General features: G+C 38.2%; 6 protein-coding genes across 9 annotated transcripts in view; 2 read left to right on the top strand and 4 right to left on the bottom strand.

The window, feature by feature from the left end:
- Nucleotides 1-2,555, top strand: part of LOC128768625 (testican-2-like) — a 39,452-nt gene extending 36,897 nt beyond the window's left edge. The window contains exon 10 of the mRNA XM_053881622.1: nucleotides 739-2,555. Coding sequence (XP_053737597.1) covers nucleotides 739-884 — 146 coding nt within the window. The 3' untranslated portion in view covers nucleotides 885-2,555. The remainder of the gene's footprint in view (nucleotides 1-738) is intronic.
- A 341-nt stretch (nucleotides 2,556-2,896) lies between these two features.
- sar1aa (secretion associated, Ras related GTPase 1Aa) lies at nucleotides 2,897-7,073 on the bottom strand. Its single transcript, XM_053853490.1, has 7 exons — nucleotides 6,665-7,073; nucleotides 6,058-6,130; nucleotides 5,514-5,633; nucleotides 5,341-5,406; nucleotides 4,923-5,026; nucleotides 4,728-4,859; nucleotides 2,897-4,573 (listed from the first exon to the last, which is right to left on the bottom strand). The coding sequence occupies exons 2-7, from the start codon at nucleotides 6,113-6,115 to the stop codon at nucleotides 4,457-4,459; spliced, it is 597 nt and encodes a 198-aa protein (XP_053709465.1). The 5' UTR covers nucleotides 6,116-6,130; nucleotides 6,665-7,073; the 3' UTR covers nucleotides 2,897-4,456.
- Nucleotides 7,074-7,183: 110 nt separating this feature from the next.
- Nucleotides 7,184-10,541, bottom strand: ppa1a (inorganic pyrophosphatase 1a). The gene is made up of 12 exons (XM_053853489.1): nucleotides 10,404-10,541; nucleotides 10,140-10,304; nucleotides 9,904-9,968; nucleotides 9,250-9,303; nucleotides 9,056-9,175; nucleotides 8,701-8,787; nucleotides 8,511-8,637; nucleotides 8,312-8,439; nucleotides 7,984-8,069; nucleotides 7,752-7,821; nucleotides 7,429-7,468; nucleotides 7,184-7,347 (listed from the first exon to the last, which is right to left on the bottom strand). The coding sequence occupies exons 2-12, from the start codon at nucleotides 10,198-10,200 to the stop codon at nucleotides 7,319-7,321; spliced, it is 867 nt and encodes a 288-aa protein (XP_053709464.1). The 5' UTR covers nucleotides 10,201-10,304; nucleotides 10,404-10,541; the 3' UTR covers nucleotides 7,184-7,318.
- Nucleotides 10,542-12,515: 1,974 nt separating this feature from the next.
- lrrc20 (leucine rich repeat containing 20) lies at nucleotides 12,516-14,451 on the bottom strand. 4 transcript variants are annotated; one of them, XM_053848280.1, is made up of 5 exons: nucleotides 14,312-14,451; nucleotides 13,403-13,486; nucleotides 13,107-13,256; nucleotides 12,868-13,035; nucleotides 12,516-12,790 (listed from the first exon to the last, which is right to left on the bottom strand). In XM_053848280.1, exons 2-5 carry the CDS (start codon nucleotides 13,470-13,472, stop codon nucleotides 12,654-12,656), a joined length of 525 nt encoding a protein of 174 aa, XP_053704255.1. In that variant the 5' UTR covers nucleotides 13,473-13,486; nucleotides 14,312-14,451; the 3' UTR covers nucleotides 12,516-12,653. The 4 variants fall into 4 exon arrangements, with proteins under 4 accessions (XP_053704255.1, XP_053704261.1, XP_053704235.1 ...); XM_053848286.1 differs by lacking the exon at nucleotides 14,312-14,451 and adding an exon at nucleotides 13,857-14,079 and having other exon boundaries at nucleotides 13,418-13,486; XM_053848260.1 differs by lacking the exon at nucleotides 14,312-14,451 and adding an exon at nucleotides 13,857-14,077.
- Nucleotides 14,452-15,361: 910 nt separating this feature from the next.
- On the bottom strand, nucleotides 15,362-18,034 carry ndr2 (nodal-related 2). Its single transcript, XM_053851528.1, has 3 exons — nucleotides 17,782-18,034; nucleotides 15,932-16,701; nucleotides 15,362-15,545 (listed from the first exon to the last, which is right to left on the bottom strand). The coding sequence occupies exons 1-3, from the start codon at nucleotides 18,032-18,034 to the stop codon at nucleotides 15,393-15,395; spliced, it is 1,176 nt and encodes a 391-aa protein (XP_053707503.1). The 3' UTR covers nucleotides 15,362-15,392.
- Nucleotides 18,035-19,310: 1,276 nt separating this feature from the next.
- The window catches only part of pald1a (phosphatase domain containing paladin 1a), a 56,468-nt gene continuing 55,861 nt past the window's right edge, over nucleotides 19,311-19,917 (top strand). Inside the window, exon 1 of the mRNA XM_053875186.1 lies at nucleotides 19,311-19,497. The gene's annotated coding sequence lies outside the window, so the exon portion shown is untranslated. The remainder of the gene's footprint in view (nucleotides 19,498-19,917) is intronic.

Here is a 19,917-nt window from a genome sequence, read left to right on the forward strand (position 1 = left end):
TATTATTTACAGTATAACAGCTCCATCTTCTTGTGTCAACTTTAGCGACAAATCCATCTTCTTCCTATGATTGTAGTGACACATCATTGCGTCGCACATCTTTCATGGAATATTTACTGTAGTAATGCATCCATTTCCGCTGCAATGACTGTAGTAACACAGTCATTTTCACAGTAATAACACCGCTTCACGTTTGATATTCACTTCGTTTAAATTAAACAATCTAATTATCTTGAGGCTAACCACATTTGAATAGTTGTTTATTTTGTTTCCATCCTGTTTTTTATTTTTCTTAAATGTTCAATCTCCTTCATTATTGATGTTTCGGTCATGACATCACAATGTATGATGTGGTGCACCTAGATATGATGCTCTGAAAAATATTCCCAGTGGAAGAAAGTTAATGCGTGATTAAAGACTTATTCTGAAGATTAATTATTTTTCTCTTTAATAACGTAGTAATAACACATTTGTCTACTTAAGATTACAAACACTGTCACCTTCCTTACGGCGACAGTAATACGTCCATTTTTTTTATCTTCTGTATCTGATTTACATTAATCCTTATCCTCTCTCTGCATTACCCATAATCGGTTGCCACAGCGAGTCAGCCTCTTTCACCTTGTGCTTGCGCATAGTTGTTGATCTGGAACAAAGAATATTCCATTAACAAAGACACTATGGAACGTATGGTACTTCAGAATAGATTCATAGTTTTGAACACTCTTCTTTCCACAGATGAAGTGGCAGGTTACTCGGGCGATTTTGGGAGCAGTGTGGGATGGGAGGATGAAGAGGAGAAGGAGGAGAACGAGGAGGAGGCAGAGGAGGAAGAAGAGGAAGAGGAGGAAGGCGAAGCTGATGACGGCGGTTACATCTGGTAGAACTGTTGCTGGGGATTTCATAACATGCCAGGTTGACTCTTCATCTTGATGGATTTTGGGGGGAATTGTTATTTATGGTTCTGGCAAGATGATGTCATAGGTCATTGCGTCGTTCACCTGTCTTTTTGCTGACGACAGCTTTTCCATTCCACACTCACCACTGCTAGTCTGTTAAAGGCACCGTAAGGTGTCGGCCATGTGACTTACTAACATTTGGTGAAACGACTCCTGCGCTCACACTTTGGGAGTGTCATCAGTTTTTGGATTCTGCTCGAAGTTGTGCGTTTAGTTGGAACCAAAGACAACTGCATCTGCATCACAACATCACTGGGCAACGTCGATTTTGGTTTTATAGCAGTTAACGCTTTTACAAATGTGCTGCAGCAACAAAGAGAAACATGTCAGAGCACTGGGGGGATGCAGCATTATATTAAAAATATTGATATATATGTGTCAAAATATGTAATATTAAAGATATCACTTCTTGAATTTTCCTTTTTTATTTTAATACTTTTTTTCATTTTTGTTTTCATCAAGTAGCATTTTTTTTCCATTACATAGTGCGACCACACGTGTCCATACATTTAAAATAACAAAAATACAACGATATTAAATAATGACGAATATAAAGATTTAAATTGAATGTAGTATTAAATGTTAGAGGGGTAATAATATCGACACGCTTTTCTTTAATGACACAGTTCATGTATATATTTTTTTAAATATTAATAGTGTAATTCTCACAATAGCAAGCCGCTGGATGTGTTAATATTAGCGTGTTTTTTTTGTTTTTTTTTTACAGTAAACAAACCTGAATGATGCAGTATTGTAATAATAATCTTATTAAATTAAAAAGTAAAATCCAAATAATTCCAAAAAATTCAGTGCATTTAGTTTGTTTTAAGAATTTGTAGCGAATACGAGGATGCTGAAGTGGCACAGAATTTTAGCCATTAATATACTTGCTACTGTTTGAGCCCTTCTTAACAAAATTTTATTTGTATGAATAAAGGTGAGGAACTAAAATGAACAACTAAAACCATAGCTAATATGAGACCAATGGTCTCCTTTATATGTGCTTATGTTACGACTTGAATCGCTGAATTTCAGAAGAGTTATAAAAGAACATTTTGTATTCACATGAATTAAATGTGAAGATTTAAATAGGTACTTACCATAGAGCAATTGAAAGATATAAAGAGAATGAAAAGTGAAGGATGGATGACAGACCACCACCAAGGATTAATTCCAGCACACTATCCCAAACCATTATCAGAAAACGTGCCATGAATTGTCATGAAGCTTGTTGTTCTTTCTTATCATGAATTGAAAAAAAAAGTTGCCAGATCGTACTTTAACAAAAATGACCTTGTCAGTAGAAGCCACTAGTCGCTACGCTAACATTGTGTACAGCTCATTTGTTTCTAATCTGCTTCTCTGATAGTGTCTTTTGTGTTTATGTAAAGAAAGTGTGCGTTACTTGAAGTTCCGTGTGAATACTTGAAGTTAACTTTGTAGTTGCCAGATCTTCGTTCCTGCTGACGTCTTTGGTTTTGCATGTGAAGAATGTCATTCTAGGCCGAGCACTTTACTAATAAAGGCATTGGAGCCAAAAACCGTGGAGGATTCTTTGTGTTCCGTTAACGAAAACAAATTGTCTTGTTGCTGTGATATGCATTGCTCCAAAACACAAAGGGAACATTAAAATAACACATCCTATCTCTGAATGAATTACATATTCTTATTAAATACTTTGTTCTTCACACAGTTGAATGTGCTGACAATAAAAATTGTCAATGGAAATCAAACACATTTAACCCATGGAGGTCTGGATTTGGAGCATATACATACATATACGTAAATATATAAAATGAATGGGGGCACTTGGAGTATATATCAACCACACATGACTGGCCTCAAGATGCAGAATATACAACAGGACGTTGATCATTGTTTAATGCTCGTCCAATAATAAAAGTCACGCAGTATTTCCAACATTTATTCATTCACATTAATACACACACACTCACATATATATATATATATATATATATATATATGTACTTTTAGTTCACTGTATAAACGTCTAGAGTATACATCATTTACAGTTCATAAAATAAACACTATGATCTGTCTTCACATGAGAGGGTAAACATGTGACAGCATAAACGAAACAGAATGAACATGCTGAGGTATGTAATACAAGGTATTCTCTGAGCGTGTGTGCACTCTCATGTTGCTCCTGACAGTCACCAAGTGCACCGTGGCTCTGCCCACATGCTGACTCATCATTCATGCTCTTCAACAAAGAGATTATCGTTCGGTGATGTTCATTAGGGAGCCCATTTTCCAATCCATCAGAAAAAAAATACATGTGAATACATTGTGAATATATGTCCATTTTTGAGCGGCTTCTGAAATGGTTTTCTCAAAGGTTTATGACCATTGTCTGCATCCGCATTTTAGAATAATAGAATGGAAGCAGTATTCCGAAGGGAGGTGTGTTTCTAAGACTGACTGAATATGAACTTACTGTATGTTTCTAAGTGGGATGTTTAAAATAATATCAGCAATTTAAGTCAACAGTCAACGTGTCGTATTCTATACAGTACAGGTTTTTCTATTTGCTTGTCCTTATTAAAACAAAATCTGTCTACATTTCTTCAATAGAACATTTTTACCGCAACATAAATAAAATAAAGCATAGACCTGAAGCTTATCAAATAAATAAATAAATATCCACAAATAATGAAATTGTAAAAAAAATGAAGCACTTCTAGTTCATAGCTATAAACGTCAGATGCATAATAACATAAATAAATAGATTTGATTATGTATGTGCGTTTTTTTTCTAGTTAAATGAACTTGACATCACTTAATTTCTTTAAAGGGGCCCTCTAATGCTGTTCCAAAGTTAAGAATTATCTAGTACTAGCTAGATGAAACGGCGCTGTGTGACGCAGTCCGCTTTTGACGTTACACCAAATTCCTTGGTGATTGATATTTTTGATCCGGAGGAAGCAACAAGGACTCATAGGAATGGCGCATCGGCCATTTTTGAAGTACATGTCGCTCTCTCAACAAAAAAGAGAGTGTCTCACAAAAGCCGCCCATTTTGTAGGGTAAGGTAAAGTAGACATAAGTTTGAAAATATCAACATTTAAAATTAATTTTGATGAAAAGCTACTCTACAAGAGTGATACTCCAGTACAGAAGGAAATAAGTTGCACAATATGGCCCCCTTAAAAATAACAGAGAACTACCTCGTGGTGTCACAGCAGAGGATGAGTTGGTTACACATGCATTTGCATTCCCATTATCTATTTCAGACGATAAGTGAGCCAGTGAGTGACATGGTTCAGGCTTATGGACTACAACTAATACTGGAGAGGTCACATTAATGAACTGACAAGTTTGAAGTTATGGGTTCATAACTTCAGTTGTGAGAACGTGTGGGAACGAAACAGGCAAGCGTGCCCAAGTCTCCATTTTCAGAACGTCCAACTGAGAATATCACCAACAAGAATTTCACTGTTGTTGTGTGTGTGTGTGTGTTGAAGAAAGTGTGTGATTTAGTCGATGTACTGCGAGAGCCACCGGAATCCATCACCATAGCCTTGTTTCTTCAGCACGCTGCACATGAATATCTCCAGGGGGCGACAGTTCAGCTCCTTCAGGGACACATTTCCCTGTAGAGGAAGAGACTTGTACAACTCTAATACAGCAGTCGATAACAAGTTTTAAGAGCTAACAAATCTACACTGCCACCACAGAAGGTGCTAAATAAAGAGTTTAAGTGCAAACTGTTTCAGCACGAATCTGAGTGTAAACTGACTGCCCAACCTTTCCAGTCACTTGTCCATCCAAAGCCAGTGCTCCACGCAATCCTCCTTCACTGATGGCTTCAGAGCGGTCAATTTTGTTCCCCAGTACCAATACAGGAACATTAGCGATGGTTTCATCTGCAAGAAGAGCCTGAGAAGAGCAGCCGCGGTCACTAATCCACTGGTGACAAACTACTGTGGCAACCTCACTTACATCAAGCTCTGTTTTTGATTCAAGGAGTCTGTCCTGGTCTGCACAGTCCACCAGGAAGACCACTCCATTCACGGCTGGTAGGTAGTTCTTCCAAACTCTACGAGCTTAAAACACAGAATCAAATTTGACTGCCATAAATAGGTAACAGTGCCAAGAAACGGCTGTAATGCAGAACGCTGACTGGGCAGGATGAGCAGTGTGTTGTTTCAAAGCAATTTTTGATTTGCACTCAAACAAAAACATATTCTTAATTTTCCCAAGTGTTTCCATTTCTATCTTTTCAAAGTGTATTTTACATAATTCATACTTCCATAATCAACAAAAACATCACAACGGACTGCCACAAGAACAAAATAATCAATACAAACTTGACAGTGCGGGAATACATGTGATTCAGTTTCTACACATAGCCACTCACCTTGAACATGACCTCCCAGATCAAATGTAGTGAACGTCATACCACCTATTGACAACTCTTCTGATGCTTTTGAAAGACAGGAATTAATATTTTTAACAAAAAGACAGAAGATCTCTCTACTTAAACAGTGATCCACCGGTAAAACCAAAGTAGATCTCTGTTCTTGAGCTTACTAGGATGCAGTGTGGGAACATGCTGCCCGAGTCGATCGTCTTTCAGCATGTGCAGCAGTGTTGTTTTCCCAGCATTGTCAAGGCCAAGAAACACCAACTTTCCCGACTTCTTGTACAAACCTGAACAGAGAAGAACACACTTTAAATGGCATGACCGTTTGCACAGGTCAGTCATGTCACTATTAAAAATGTGAAAGCATGAAATACCTTCTGGAAACAATGACAATTTAATTGTACAGTACAACTATTAGTAGCTGATGTGTGATCTTGATGAAAAATTTCAATTAATAACCGCAATTTTACACAAATTTTCAGCAAAAGTTAAATTCTGAATGATCTTGATTACCTCAGCAACTGAACACTTCAACATTTCCAGTTGAACTAGCTGTTCTTCTTTAAACATGTCCCACTGAAGGTTGCCACAAGTCAGCCTCCTCCCCCTCAGTTCCTTGATCTAGATCATTACCTTTCCTAGTTACAACAGTCCTATTCTTGCTGGGAGAAATTCAAAAGTTGAAATAGACAAAGAGACGTTAATACTTACCTAAAAACTGCAGAACATTACTGAAGCCCTTATATATCCAGTCAAATAAAAATGACATTCTTGTTGCTTCCACCTGGAAAATAGGAATACTTGGTGTACAATCGATGAATGTCATCTAACGTCGATATTACTTTCACATAGTATATAATTTTTACAACCAATGTCAGTCTTCTCTTGTATTGCACGTTAACTCAAACGTCTGTGTGTACATATACAGTTATGCCAAAATAAATGTGGTCTATTCTGTATTAAACAGGAACGAGAAAATAACAGACGTTAAACACGTTTTTCGTGTGAAAATGACGCAACAGGTCTCGTCTGTTAGTTGAGTTAGCATAACTTTTTAACCCTCTACCATAATGAAAAACAGACCAACTGCTGGTATTCGTGGGTTCCTTCAACCAACTAAAATAAAGCTCAGCTAGTCTTACTGTGCTGTTTAACCTCTAATTTCACTGTAAGAGTTCGATGACTTTAACAGTGCCAAGTCTGTTAGCATTAGCACCTCACCAATACGAGTTCTGCGACAAGGCACGCGAACCTAGATTTTGCTAGACATGTCAAACATATCTGATGTACTGACAATATTTGTCAAAATCTTACTTACCCTCGCAGACTTAGCCGCAACGCATTAATGGAATCAGCGGTCTCCTTGGAAACAGTCACTCGGAGTTTTTCTTCGTCTCGTTTTAATGCAACCACACTGCCTCATTAGCGCCACCTTCTTTTGGTGGACGAACGGAGAGGCACACCATCGCAAGGTTCAGTTAGATAATGTTAAATAAAATAAACAATTATGTAAAACAGTATTAACACTCAACAGGAAGTTATTTTTATTTTTGTAATTAAACACACATCTTCAGATATTCAGATATGCATAGCTTTGTACTCTTTTAAAAGCTTACATATAGAGAAAAATGGAGCTTCACAAATGGTTTACACACCAAGAATGATTCATAATTTAAGTAGAAAGTGGCTGAAAATGTAATGATTTTTTGAACGAAATCAAGGGATATTACATTTCAGCATGAACTGGGTCTGGAATTAATCTTGCTTTTTAGTCATCTTAGATTCTTTAATATAAGTAATTAAACCGTGTCAAAGCATCCAGAGCAACACAAACACACAAGGTTACCATTATTTTTATTGAATTGTGATGACAAACAGAAAGCCACTTGATTTCTCCATGCAAAATCAATAGCACTTGGAATTAGTCCCAAAAATGTATGTATCCAGCCAAAGGCAGAGGTGGGATTCCCTCTTATTTGTCGTAGTAGAACCATTTGTCAACTTAAAGAAAGCATAGGACACACTTAATATTATTGACACATCCTTATATTTGTCATTCATTATTCTGAGAAACAAACCCACCTGAAGAAGGAACGATATCCTCTGACCCAAAAGCACATGTCTGAGAAAGAGTGAGAGCATCAAACAGTGTTAGTTGTGAATAAGAAATTGAGTGTGAAGGCATGAAAATGGAGATATTTGACCTCATCGAAATGCAGCCTGAGACAGTGCGAGCTGTGGGTATGAGCTTCTGTTTTGAAATTATGCTGAACAACAACAAGCAAATCTGAAAGAATATGCCGTCTATCTCATGGTTTTATCTGATCTGAAGTACAGAACTGTAGGCAGTCAGTTGGCAACAACTCAATTTAACAGTGTAAATATGCATGCAGAATCAAACTTACAGACTCCACTACTGCTTGCGCTTCCTCTGCAGAGACATGGAATGGACTGTTGGTCACACTGGTATTCATACTGGGACAAGAAAAAGTCAGAGTTAGAGACACCTGCCAATGATAATAGCACAACGAACGCTGAAAACAAAATCTGTGAAGCTTTTAAGTAGCATATTTATTCATTATTTCATGTCATTTTTGTTAGCTATATTCAGTGGCGATGGGAACTCAATCTGCTCACCTGTTTAACCCACCAGCGTCAGACTTTCCAGAGATGAGAGCCTTCCAGAACTCATGTGTGCTTTTCACTGTGTTGATGGCAAAGTCCTGGAAAACAGTAGTGTTTTCTGTTCTTTTGAAAGTAGACAACTGTACTGTGGATAAAGGTAGTAGCATCTTCAAGGGATCGTTTCAAGTCAGATCCAACTGTTTTTTTGTCTTTTTTCTTGTTCAATATTTGCATTATCTTGGATAAGCATCAGGATTATTTCATCACTATTATGCCAGTAAACTGACTTGAGAGAGAGGTGTGTTGATATTTGCCGAGTTGTTTCAAGCCAAACTCTCACCCTGTCCTTGAACTCCCCATTGAAAGCAAACTGGTTTTGAGGTTTCCCATCAGGGACTTTGTATCTTCTGAACCAGTCCACCGTCGCCTCCAGGTATCCAGGTTTGAGCCGTCGAACATCCTCAATATCTACAGGAGACAACAGCGAAGGTGAACTTGAGCTCTTGTTCAAACAAAATGCATCAATGACTGTTGGTTACCGTTGAAGTTTGCCGCTTCTGGGTCTTCAGTGTTAATCACAATCACCTTCCAGTCTGTCTCCCCCTCGTCAATCAAAGCCAGAGTTCCCAAAACTTTGACTTTGATAACTTCCCCCCGAGAGCAGACCTAAGAAGAGGCAGATGCTGTTTCGGAAATCCACCTCTCTCACTTCTTGTGTCAGTTTTATACCTTATTCCCTATGTCACAAATATCAATAGGATCGTTGTCTCCACAGCAGCCGGTGTCGCAGTCTTTATGGTTGGGGTCTTCCCATGTCTTGGGGAGGAGGAAACAGGAGAAATCAATATTTATATGAAAATCTGTGAGCGTGGGGAGCATTAGTGATATGGTATTGGCAATAATAATAATACTCAACGCAGAAACGTTTGCCCCCAAAATAAGCATTTAACTCTTCTTCTTGTTTTTTTTTTTAAGAAGTCACGTTAATATCAGTAATAACAATACATTTCATTACATTATTAATTCATTCGGCACTTCCCTCATAAAAAGAAAAAGTGCTCCTCTCTAAACCTTAAAGACATACCTGAGGAATCGCACCATAATTCCAGATATATCCTTTGTGAGGAAACACGTTAGCCACGTAGCGAAGATTCCCCTTTTTCACATCTTGTTTGAGAGGGTTGAGCGGATCCTTGGTGGCGATCTGATGAACATCAAGAAATATTAAGTTGATCACTAGTGTCAAAGAAGAAGTGATAAAAAGAGAACACTCTGTACCTCCATCTTTGCATTTGTCCATCTGGGAACCTCCACGACTGCATGAAAGATGTTCTGAAATCAGAAATGTATTACAATAGTAACAGGACATATATAATATAATATAATATGATATAATATGATGTAATATAATACAATATAACATAATATAATATAATATAATATAATATAAAAGTTTAAATTCATCTCCCTCTCCACCATCTCACAACAAATACACTTTATTTTTATTTTTATTTTTATTTTTATTTTTATTTTTATTTTTATTTTTATTTTTATTTTTGTCAGCACTTTGTTCCAAAGCACTTTCCTAGTTGGTGGGCTCCCCACTGACCATGGCAATAAATTAAATTCTGATTCTGATTCTGAAAACGAAAATTTTCACACAAGCCAATGACTATTTTTAGACATGCTGTGTTTGTAGCTTCACTCAGGTGATCTAGACGGGGAGCTGATGGTTGAAGGTTGTAATTGTAACTCCTTCCTGAAGGACAACCCGTCTGTGTGATGAAGACCCATCCACAAACACAACTCCCTCTTCGCACAGGGACTAAATTGTCTTTGAAAAGAGCTCATTGGCTCCATAACCCTTTCAATATCACTGGCGAGATGACTGGGGACCTACACTTCATCCACACTTGATGACGTTGCACTCACCTCTGCTTCATCAGCATATATGGGGATGTCATGAAATGGAGAGATGAACTTGCCCTCAGAGTTTCCTGGGAAAACATTTATGTTCTATTATTAGCTACTGCAAGACATAACAGTTACATTTTGGGGTACAGAAAATAATAATAAATTGTTAGCTTTTTAGCCAGGACAAAATATTCAAAAGCATAGCTTTTAGATGCCCATGTTCCAAGCCTTCTACTCAGTGTGATCAAACTTACTGAAGAAGATTCTGTGCTCCTGGGTGTTGGGTCTTCCTCGCTCCACAATGCTGAAGCTCATGTTTTTGTCGTAAAACTGACCCTCTGAGGTTTGTGCACTGATTCAGAACAGAACAAGGAGCTCTGCCGACAGACCCACACAAGCTCAAGCCGTCGACAACAAACCTGATGAACGAGGCACCACAAGTGAATTATAATCCCATCATTTACGGCTTATAGAAGTGAAAAACTGCACAAAAGAAAGAAATCAACTAATCTACTAACCTTTCTCCTGACTAATGCATGATTTCCCGACCTGGTAATTTGGCTGCATCCAAAGTGATTAGTTTGTCTCTCGTGGCTCTTGAAAGCTCTTTTCAGACAAAAACAGATGGAGCTGAGCGGTGTTAGCGGTAAACCAATTACAGCCAGGATTAGGTGACCTCTTCTCTCGCCGCACTTACCATTTGATAACCTACTCATGGGCTATCTTTAGACATGTTTGGTCGTGGACTATTGATATTTTTAACTCAGTTTGTTCCAAACCAAGCACATATTTCTTCATGAATGGGTTCTTAAACACTTTCATATATATATATATATATATATATATATATATATATATATATATATATGTATGTGTGTGTGTGTGTGTGTGCAGTTCCTTCATCCTTGTGTAACCCTTCTTCCCATTATCATGAAACTCACAGAGCAGCACCGTTGGGGACACATTGATGCATACAGGGTGTTCTACTGTTGGTGTATTTTTCTTGCAGCAGTGAGACTTCAAACAAGTGCAGAGAAATAATAATTAATTAATGCAGCAGTTCTTGTTTTCTTATTTAATGTCAATGATTTGTCTTTGATCTGTAAGATTACATCATATTTTAAGGCAGACAATTCATTTTTCTTTTGTCTAGTTTGTCTCTTCGTGTGAATATAGGAGTTGGTTTACACTTGTTACTGCTACTGGAGTCCATCACAGTCCCACGCGGAGAGAGCACCACACAGAAATGGCCAGTCCGCGTGTGTGGACAGTGGTTTAGGGACATTGCATCACTTCTGGTGTTGGACAGCAGGGGGACACCAGGTCGCCTTTAAGACGCAGGTTCATTCCAAACTCAAAGGCAACTATATTTCATTATTCTTTCATCTTTATCTTCAGCGTAACTGTTGTGAAGCTGTTCCATGGGAGACAGCCTCACAAGTCTGATGCATGAAGGTCGCCACACAGGGCCTTTTCTTTAAAGACCCTTCCAGAAATGTCCAATACAACGGAATGATTCAGAGTGAAGTCAAGCTTAGTTTGATGTACGTCATTACTAACCTTAACATTTTGTATCTAGCAGTGCATGCAGGGAAATGCACTTACTCCATCAGAGTGGAGACAAAAATCTCATTTACCTCGCTGTGTCGCATCATTAGGCATCTGTGCTTCATATAATTACACCTCCACTTTCCTCAGTGATTAATAGAACAAGGGTGGACTTTGTAAACTAAAAGCATCATAGATCGGTTCTGTAGCAGTGTTTTAGATGACTAATGATTGAAGATGAATAAATGCACCACTTAAAATGTTTCAACAAAATTCCAACAGAACTTTGTTTTTTTTATGCCCAGCCAATGACACAGAAAGTGCCTGACCAGGAGCTTCTATCATTATTATTTTAGCCTTGTTTTTTTTTTTTTTTAATTGATTGTTCATCCTTCCTGTTTGCGTGTGTGTGTCAACGTATTTATGAACATGTAGTTGTACTTGTTTCTTCAAGATGAATGATGATTATACAAATCTCATTTCTAAAACAATATTAATAATGATCAAGCATTACTGATGTAGCACCTTTCAAAACACAAAGTGCTTTGCAGACATGCTCAGATTGAGACAAAAACATGCTAAGAAATGTGAAACTTATTTATGAATACGCACTTATGGAAATGCCCGACTAAGGCCTAAATGAATGCACCAGTTCTACAAAATAGAAACTGAAGCAAATATTTTCATAACAATGTATTAAATAAATATCATGAATTGTTAGATGTTTTAAAAATATGATTATACATTTATCATTTGATTAAAAAAAAAGCCTTGTTTACATTTGTGTCTAACTATATGTTACTATAATCATTTATTTTGAGCGGTCATCAAGGTTTTCTTGAGTTCTCATGGCTAGGGAATGTTATGCGACTAATTATAACCAACCGTGACATGGAAAAACAATTCTTAAATGCAGATGTGTCAAACTAAAATAGCACATAGAAATAAATAACAGTTTACTTATTTAGGAATCATTAAAATGAACAAAAAATATTATGTCTTCATTATGTGGAAAATGCTCAAAGTTTGGACTTAACATTCATTTCAAACAAATAAAGGACAAGACTGTGAAGAATGTCAAGTTTATGTTCACAAAATTAATAAATATGTCATTTAAAAACCATGTTCATAAAATGCATCATAATACGTTTCCTGATTTCTAAATCCCACTTTAGTGTAAGGAGTACAAGGCACACATCATGCAGGCATTCTCTCAGTTCTTATGACTCCGTTGTTGACAAAACGTCAAATTTGTGCAAAGATTTCAGAGCAGATTGGGTGTCTGGGTCCAATGGGTTCAACTTCACGTTGAGCCACTTCATTGCTGGCATGGCTGACAGTTTCTCCACTGGAATTTCTGAGTGAACGTAGAAGAACAAATACATATAATGAGTCTTTATTTCCACACAAATTTCCTTGATTTTTCATATTTACCAGTAATACAGTTTCCCTCCAGATTAATCCTCTCCAGTGTTGCTATTTCAGTAAGTTTATCAGGAAAGGAAGAGAACTTGTTGTTGGCCAAGTTTATGCTAGTTAAATGCTCCATTTCTTCCACTGAATCCGGCAGTTTGGTGAGGATGTTCCCATGCAGGTCCAGTTCTACGTGACACAAAAGCATTTGTCAAGATGAGTGGGCCATCCATATGCAGTGGACGACATCAATCGAGCACCTCTGAGTTGGGTGAAGGTTGAAAAAAACTTGCTGGAAATAGCCTTCATTTCATTGTCAGCCAGAGTGATGGTGCGGATGTTTTCAGACACATTCTTCAGGACCTTGAACACACCATCTGGAAAGGATATCAGCTGGCAATTCGACAAATCTGCGGGGGACAAACGCACACTTTATATGGAGTCTGTCTCCATCTAGTGTTCAGCACTGACACCGCACCTAGCAGGATCGGCACTGCATTTCAAACAAGAACCCCAATACCGACTTAGATTGGAATCACAAGCCAAGACAACTTACCTAAATGATCTTTACCCTCTTCCACAGTTGCATTGATCCGACGGGCCACATTTGCGACAGCCTCAGCCATTTTCCACCTTCTACCTACAAAAGTCACAAACTAAATGCACCCAATGTGACTGAATTCCTGTCGATGAGATACAATGTTGAAAATTCAAAGATCCTGCCCAAAGAAAGCTGCCGAATCCTCACGAAAGCAAGTTTTGTAGTCATTTGGTCAAAAACGTTTTGCTCGACCGAGTGGTTTATAGTTATCCTGAATCAACAAATATTTTAACATAACATAAACATAAAGACATAAGTAGACTCGACCTCGATTTTTTTTATTCTTGGAGATGTTGCTGCAGTTTCATGCCAACAGTACACACTCAAATAACACTTTCGTGCACATGTTTACGATGAATAAAGGCTATAAATGTATTCCCAAAGTAATCATTCATATCGAACCACTCACCCACAGCGAGCTTCCGCTGCCGCTGTTAGCCGCATATGTTAGCTTCAGCTGTTCACCGTCAAATATGGTGAGTTTATTTTTAGCTCAACTAAGGGCTTTTTGCTTATTACGCAAACGGAGTGGTGTGTGAGTAAAATACAGCATTTTAATGCCTTGTTCAGCGAAAATGTGCGAGTATTTGCAACAATGTATTAGCTTTTAGCTGAGCGAACGCCACTCCATGTTTGCGAGAGTCAACGTTGCGCTTGAAAAATGCAGAGGTTAAAACAAAACAAAACAAAAAAAAAACATAATAAAAAAATCATCGTTTGTATTTTATGTTCAATCAATACTGTATTTTTAGTTTCCTCACACATACATAGCAGTCTTTCTTAAAGGTGACAAAACAGAAAAATAGTCATTTCATGACATCCATCCTATTGGACAATGAACTGACTGAACAGATGTTGTCTTACCTTTCAGTCCTGCTCACCGACTCTGCTTCTCACCATTTTCACTGTTTTCAGCAACAATGGCCCCAACAGCGTTATACAGACTAGAACTCACTTAAGCATTGTCAGAGTAAAAGCCACTTTACAGTGTTCACCAGCGGTTTCTGTTCAGCACAAAGGTTCACTTTGAAATAGTGACCATCAGTGGATTTCAGCAGTCACTCACTGCGACTGAAACATGCCAGAATAGTCAGCTGCTGTTGTTTTTTTGTGTCTTTTGTTTGCAGGAATCTGTGTAATGAAGTCAGTGAATGACTTGTAACTAACTGATTTTCTCCTGAAAACTGTGACCTAGATATACAAAATATTAATTGAATCAAAACCATAACTTAGACAGGTTCTTCTTTCCCTCCATTTCCAAAGATGTGGCAGTACCTGTGGGATGTTTTGTCTGAAATGTCCTTGAATTATTACAGAAAAAACAGTTTAATAATAAGTCCACAATTTCTATTATATAATTGTAAACATTTAATTCCCTGATTTTATCACCAAAACATGGAAAATGTTTATTACACTTAAACATTTAGAAGCAAATGTGTGGTTTTTAGCATTTTTTTTTTAAATTTAGATTTATATAAGTTAAATATACTTCTGTATTTTTATTTTTTTTAATAATTAAATTACATTCATCCCTTCATTTTTGGGTAGCACACGTTTTCTTCAACTAAAACTTACTGCTCAACAAAAAAAGGACAACAAATATATTAATAAAGCTGTATGGTGGGGGAAAAACAGCATAAACATGTTTTACATAAATACCATATTTAATATTTACAATAAATACACAGTATTATACAAAGGGTTGCATAAAATAAACAGTGCTGTAACATTCAACATAAAGGGAAATAATCTGCCAACAACAATTCATCAATTTGCTCTCGCATATCTTCCAATGCCCCGGTGTCTCCCTTCACCCCCACATGAAAACAATCTTGATTTTTTTTTTCCTTTTTTTCCCAGAGCGCAGCAACAAATGTCCAAGAGCTTTTTAAAGTCTGTTTTAAGTGTGTTCGCCTTTGCAGCAATGTGGAGCATTTGGTGTCCTTTACTGGCAGCCGCACTCATCCACGATCATGTCTTCATGATGCCTGAGCAGCATCTCTCCGTTTTCATAGTACAACATGCTGAGTGGGCTTGTTTTGGTGGGGGCACAGCAGGGTGCAACCACTTTGTCCGGATGGTAGTGTTTCAGTAAACTCTGGTAAAGAACAGAGAGAGAGAGAGAGAGTCCATTATTATTGCAATGACATTGACAATATATTTAATTGAAAAACTCAACTTGTAAGATGTTATATAACTCTTTGTAAGTACAAAAAGAATATTGAATCAATGAATCAATAAATTGGAGAGTGTAATTTTATGAACATCATTGTACAGATTCTAATTAAATATTTTATTTTTTATTTTTTAATATGGAATATATATGGAATGTAATTTCATTTATACTGTCTCTTTTCTTCCCTCAATTTCTTATCATCAGTAACTCAATTAGATATATCATGAGCAGTTGGTTTGACAATCTATCGTGATGTTCTTGAGGTGTATTATCACTAATAGAGCATGGATGTGATGATAAATTAGTACCTGCATGTACGCGTGGTTGGTGGGGTTCAGATCTTCTCCGAGGGGTCCTGGGCAGGTCCCCTCACACCGGTAAGCATTATATTTCTTTGGGAAGATGATCCAGGATCCCCAACCGATTTGGTTGAAGTCCACATGTAGGTCTACTTTGCGACACAGATTTTTCTCGCCGACTCTTCTGGACACCTGTGGACTCCTCGCTGTTTGTTCCCTCTGACCTCGCTTGCTCCTGCGCCTCTTTGGCCAGCGACTCTTCTTGATTTCGGCAGGGGACAAGAACTTTGATTGTTCAGCTGTGTGGAGCAAACTGGCTTTGGCTTTCGAGCTCTGATCAGCGCCGGTGTTGGAGAAGATGACCAACAATGCCTTCTCACCAGCCTCCTTCTCTTTCCGGGCGCTGGCCACGTGGACTGGTTGATTTGGTGGTGACGGGCCTCTTTTCTTGCTTCTTCTCCGTGAGGTGCTCTCATGTTGGGTCATGGACGACTCTCTCAGCCACTTCAGCAGCGGGGCGGTGATGTTGAACACTCTCCACTTGTGCGATGAAGTTACCATAGACGACTCAGTCAGCAGACCCACCAGCTGCTGTTTTGGGCAACGCTTTGGCGAGAGACACACTGGGCCGTGCTGGTGGTACACCAACACTGAGATGTTTGAAGCCCCTGGAGCCACAGGAACACGAATCCTAAGTTCAGCCGCTTGGATCTGCTGGTCAGTCAACAGGGCTTGTAGGTCAAAGGTCACCAACCAGCGTCGCTGTCTGTACACCAAACCTAAGAAAGGAAGGCATGTTTTATATTTTTCAGCCCATAATTTTGGAATAACTATTTAAAAGCAACATCACTTTGCTACACTTTGCTCCAGAGAAAAATCAGAATGACAAAACAAAGTACTGTATTATTGTATATTATCCTCCGCGTTTTATTACATGGACATTGGAACCACAATAATAAGAAAGTAAAACAAAGTAAAAGTCATAGTTAAGCACAAAGTAATAATAATATTAAATCATCATAATTGGAAATGTATTTCATAAGCATTTGAACACATTCGCTTACTAGTTGTAAAGCATTTATGCTAGTAGTTATGCATTTAGCGTACATATCGTCATAAATTCAAAACAATTGGCAAAAAAAGCTATTCATATATTTAGTCAACGTCACATATTTAAACCTGCGAATGGGACGCCTGGCACATGATCAACACTTAATCACTCGGGTTATATTACTGCTTCTGATTGATGGGGATTACTGGAATCAAAGCAGTTTCTGGTATTAATCCCCTCACATGTTCCGCAGGACCACTGGGTTGGGTCCTCTGCTTTGAATGGGTGGTCAATTGTCATGCAAAACCAGGTGTGGTCCAAATTAATCTCAAGGATTAAAGCATTTTAATCAGTTCTGTGCAGTTTAGGGGCCAGTGGGGAGGCAGAAGCAGCTCGACCCAAGTCAAACATGTCACACATCTTCACCTCCTGGCTTCTGCATTTCCTCAGTCTGACAAAAAGGTAATAACTCTGACACCTAGCAGCGAGCTTGGATTGATTCTGTGCCACCACCAAATCCCCGGCTCTAATCTAATCAAGTCAAGTGTGAAAAAAGAACTAAGGGAAGTTGTTGATTTGGGCTGACAAGAGATTTGTATAGGGGGCTGTCTGGCGAGATCTCTAATCAACATTTAAGAAAGGAGAGGTTTGCTTTGAGAATTAGGGTGAAGAAACCGGCTGATCCCAGCATGGGCTGGATGTGGATTGGAACCCTCTGAAGTCGTCTGGGCCACTAGCTTTCCTCAACTAATGTTACAGATCAATGGACACGGCGTTTCTAGCTGAAACAGTGATGATATTTTCTTACCTCTGGCCATCACACTCCTCACTGTATCAGCCTCCATCTCTGCATCCATCTCCAGAGCATCCACAACCCTGGAGAAGTTGGACTTAAAATTCTTGTACAGCTGCATCATATATGTGGGCAAGTGGTATCCACTGGGCCGATCCATAAGAGAGACCCGCTGCAGAGACTTCACGTAAACTCCATCTTTGCTTCCGTCAACCAGCAGCGCCAGCAGAGATGCTCGCAGCAAAACTCCCAGAGCTGTTCCTCGCATGTTCACCTAATGACAAATTCCTCCCAAGTGGGAGCTGAGGGGTCTTATATACCCTCAGACACCCCCCTTTCATGTCCAACAAGTAGCCGAGAACATTAAAGGAAGTTGATAGCTGACAGCTCATCATCCATTCAGGTGCTAATGAGGCCGCTGGTGTTTACAAGCATCTTCAGTGTCAGCTTCTGTGGCTTCATCCTCTGGTCTTAATTGTTCCTGATGTTTGACTTACACTAATTGTTAGGTTTTCCCATCGTGTAATGCAGTCCACCATGTGAGCTGGACAATAGCCCGGAACGACTGTGTGATCAATGCAGTGGAGCAACATTTACATGAAGCAATCACTTTTTTCCAATGTGACACGTGTGCTTTATCCTTTTACTCTGTACTTCGAGTGGCATGTTGCTATATTAATAAGATAACCTACCACTTATTTCCACAATATTTTGTTCACTTTTTTTCCATTGAATGGATCAAAATAAATGCACAGTAAATAAGATGAATCAGAAAGAATGACTAAATATATTAGTTTCCAATGGGAAGTGGCGACTAGTACCTTGATCCGTTTTCTTAATATAAATCATTCACGTTCTTATCATGTTTTTACACTTTACAGTTCACTTCAAGTGAATAACAGCAGAGCGATTATGTTTGCAAATTGTTTACAAAGAAGAATAACACTCTAGACTGATTTTTAAACAGGACCACGTTTGTTACCATTTCTTTTTTTTCTTTTTGGTGAAATGTGACCATCATTTAAAAAAGAACAAATATAAAACTAACTAACGCCGTTCATTGTTATAAAGGTCAGTAAAAAAAGAGGTAAATACTCAAAAAAGTTATATTTAAAAAAGAAATGTTAATAATATACAAAAACATTGTAAAAGCAGTTAATTGTATCGTATATGCATCGAAGATGTTTAAATGGCTAAGACTGTTGTATAATAAGTGGACACTTCTTTCATAGTATCCACTTTGTTTTTGTTATGCATTTTATCTGCTTATACAAGTGAACACGGTTCCCATGCTGAGAGTCAGTTTGCTAAAATATTCAGCAAAATATGAGATTATGCGCTTAATCGTGAATAAATCGTATATCAATCAGTAATTTTACACCTATCCAAAATATGTCAATGAAATATGTTGTATCAGGCCACAGTTGAGTAGAATTATAGTTTACACATTCACTTAATATCTAAATACAGGTGATTTCAAAGCTCAATATTTATATGTTGACCGCGATGAAGAGAAGAACAGACTGCGCATGCGCCGGCTGTTTCTCATGGCGATATTTTCTTCCTCGTGAATTTACAAAGAAAAGCCGAAAACCGTGAATGGATATTATCTCGTGGATGTAACATCAGGCCGACGAGCATCGTTCCTATCACCTCACTTCAAACATCGATCTGTAAAAGCGTGTTTCTTTGACACTGTGGCATTTTTTACACCTCCGCTGTGCTGAAATGGTGAGTAGCCTCTCAGTTCGAGACTGTTGTTGCTCCGATCTCGGCGGAATAAAAGTTCACACTCACAGCGGTTTGAGTCTGTTTTCAGCGTTATTGAGCAAATATTGTTGTAATAGGGAACTAAGCTGTTTATCAGCAAGGAAGTGGGATATTTTCATCATGCAGAAGTGTTTGTGGATAATGGGGGATGCATGTGCTCTGCACCCCCATCCGCCCTCCTGGTGCTACTCTCCCCAACTTCCATCAGCCACCAAGAACAAGACAGTTGCTTACCAATGCCATGTTCTCTAGGATAATAAATCAAAGCTGATAGCAAAACTATAACATACGATCATCTAAAAAAAAACACGTGGAACACCAGGAAGTAAGCCCTTGTTCATAGTAATCTTGGGTTTTTGTTTGTGAGTGACGGTTTGCAAG

This window comes from Synchiropus splendidus, chromosome 1 (genome assembly GCF_027744825.2).
Source record: "Synchiropus splendidus isolate RoL2022-P1 chromosome 1, RoL_Sspl_1.0, whole genome shotgun sequence".
NCBI lineage: Eukaryota > Metazoa > Chordata > Actinopteri > Syngnathiformes > Callionymidae > Synchiropus > Synchiropus splendidus.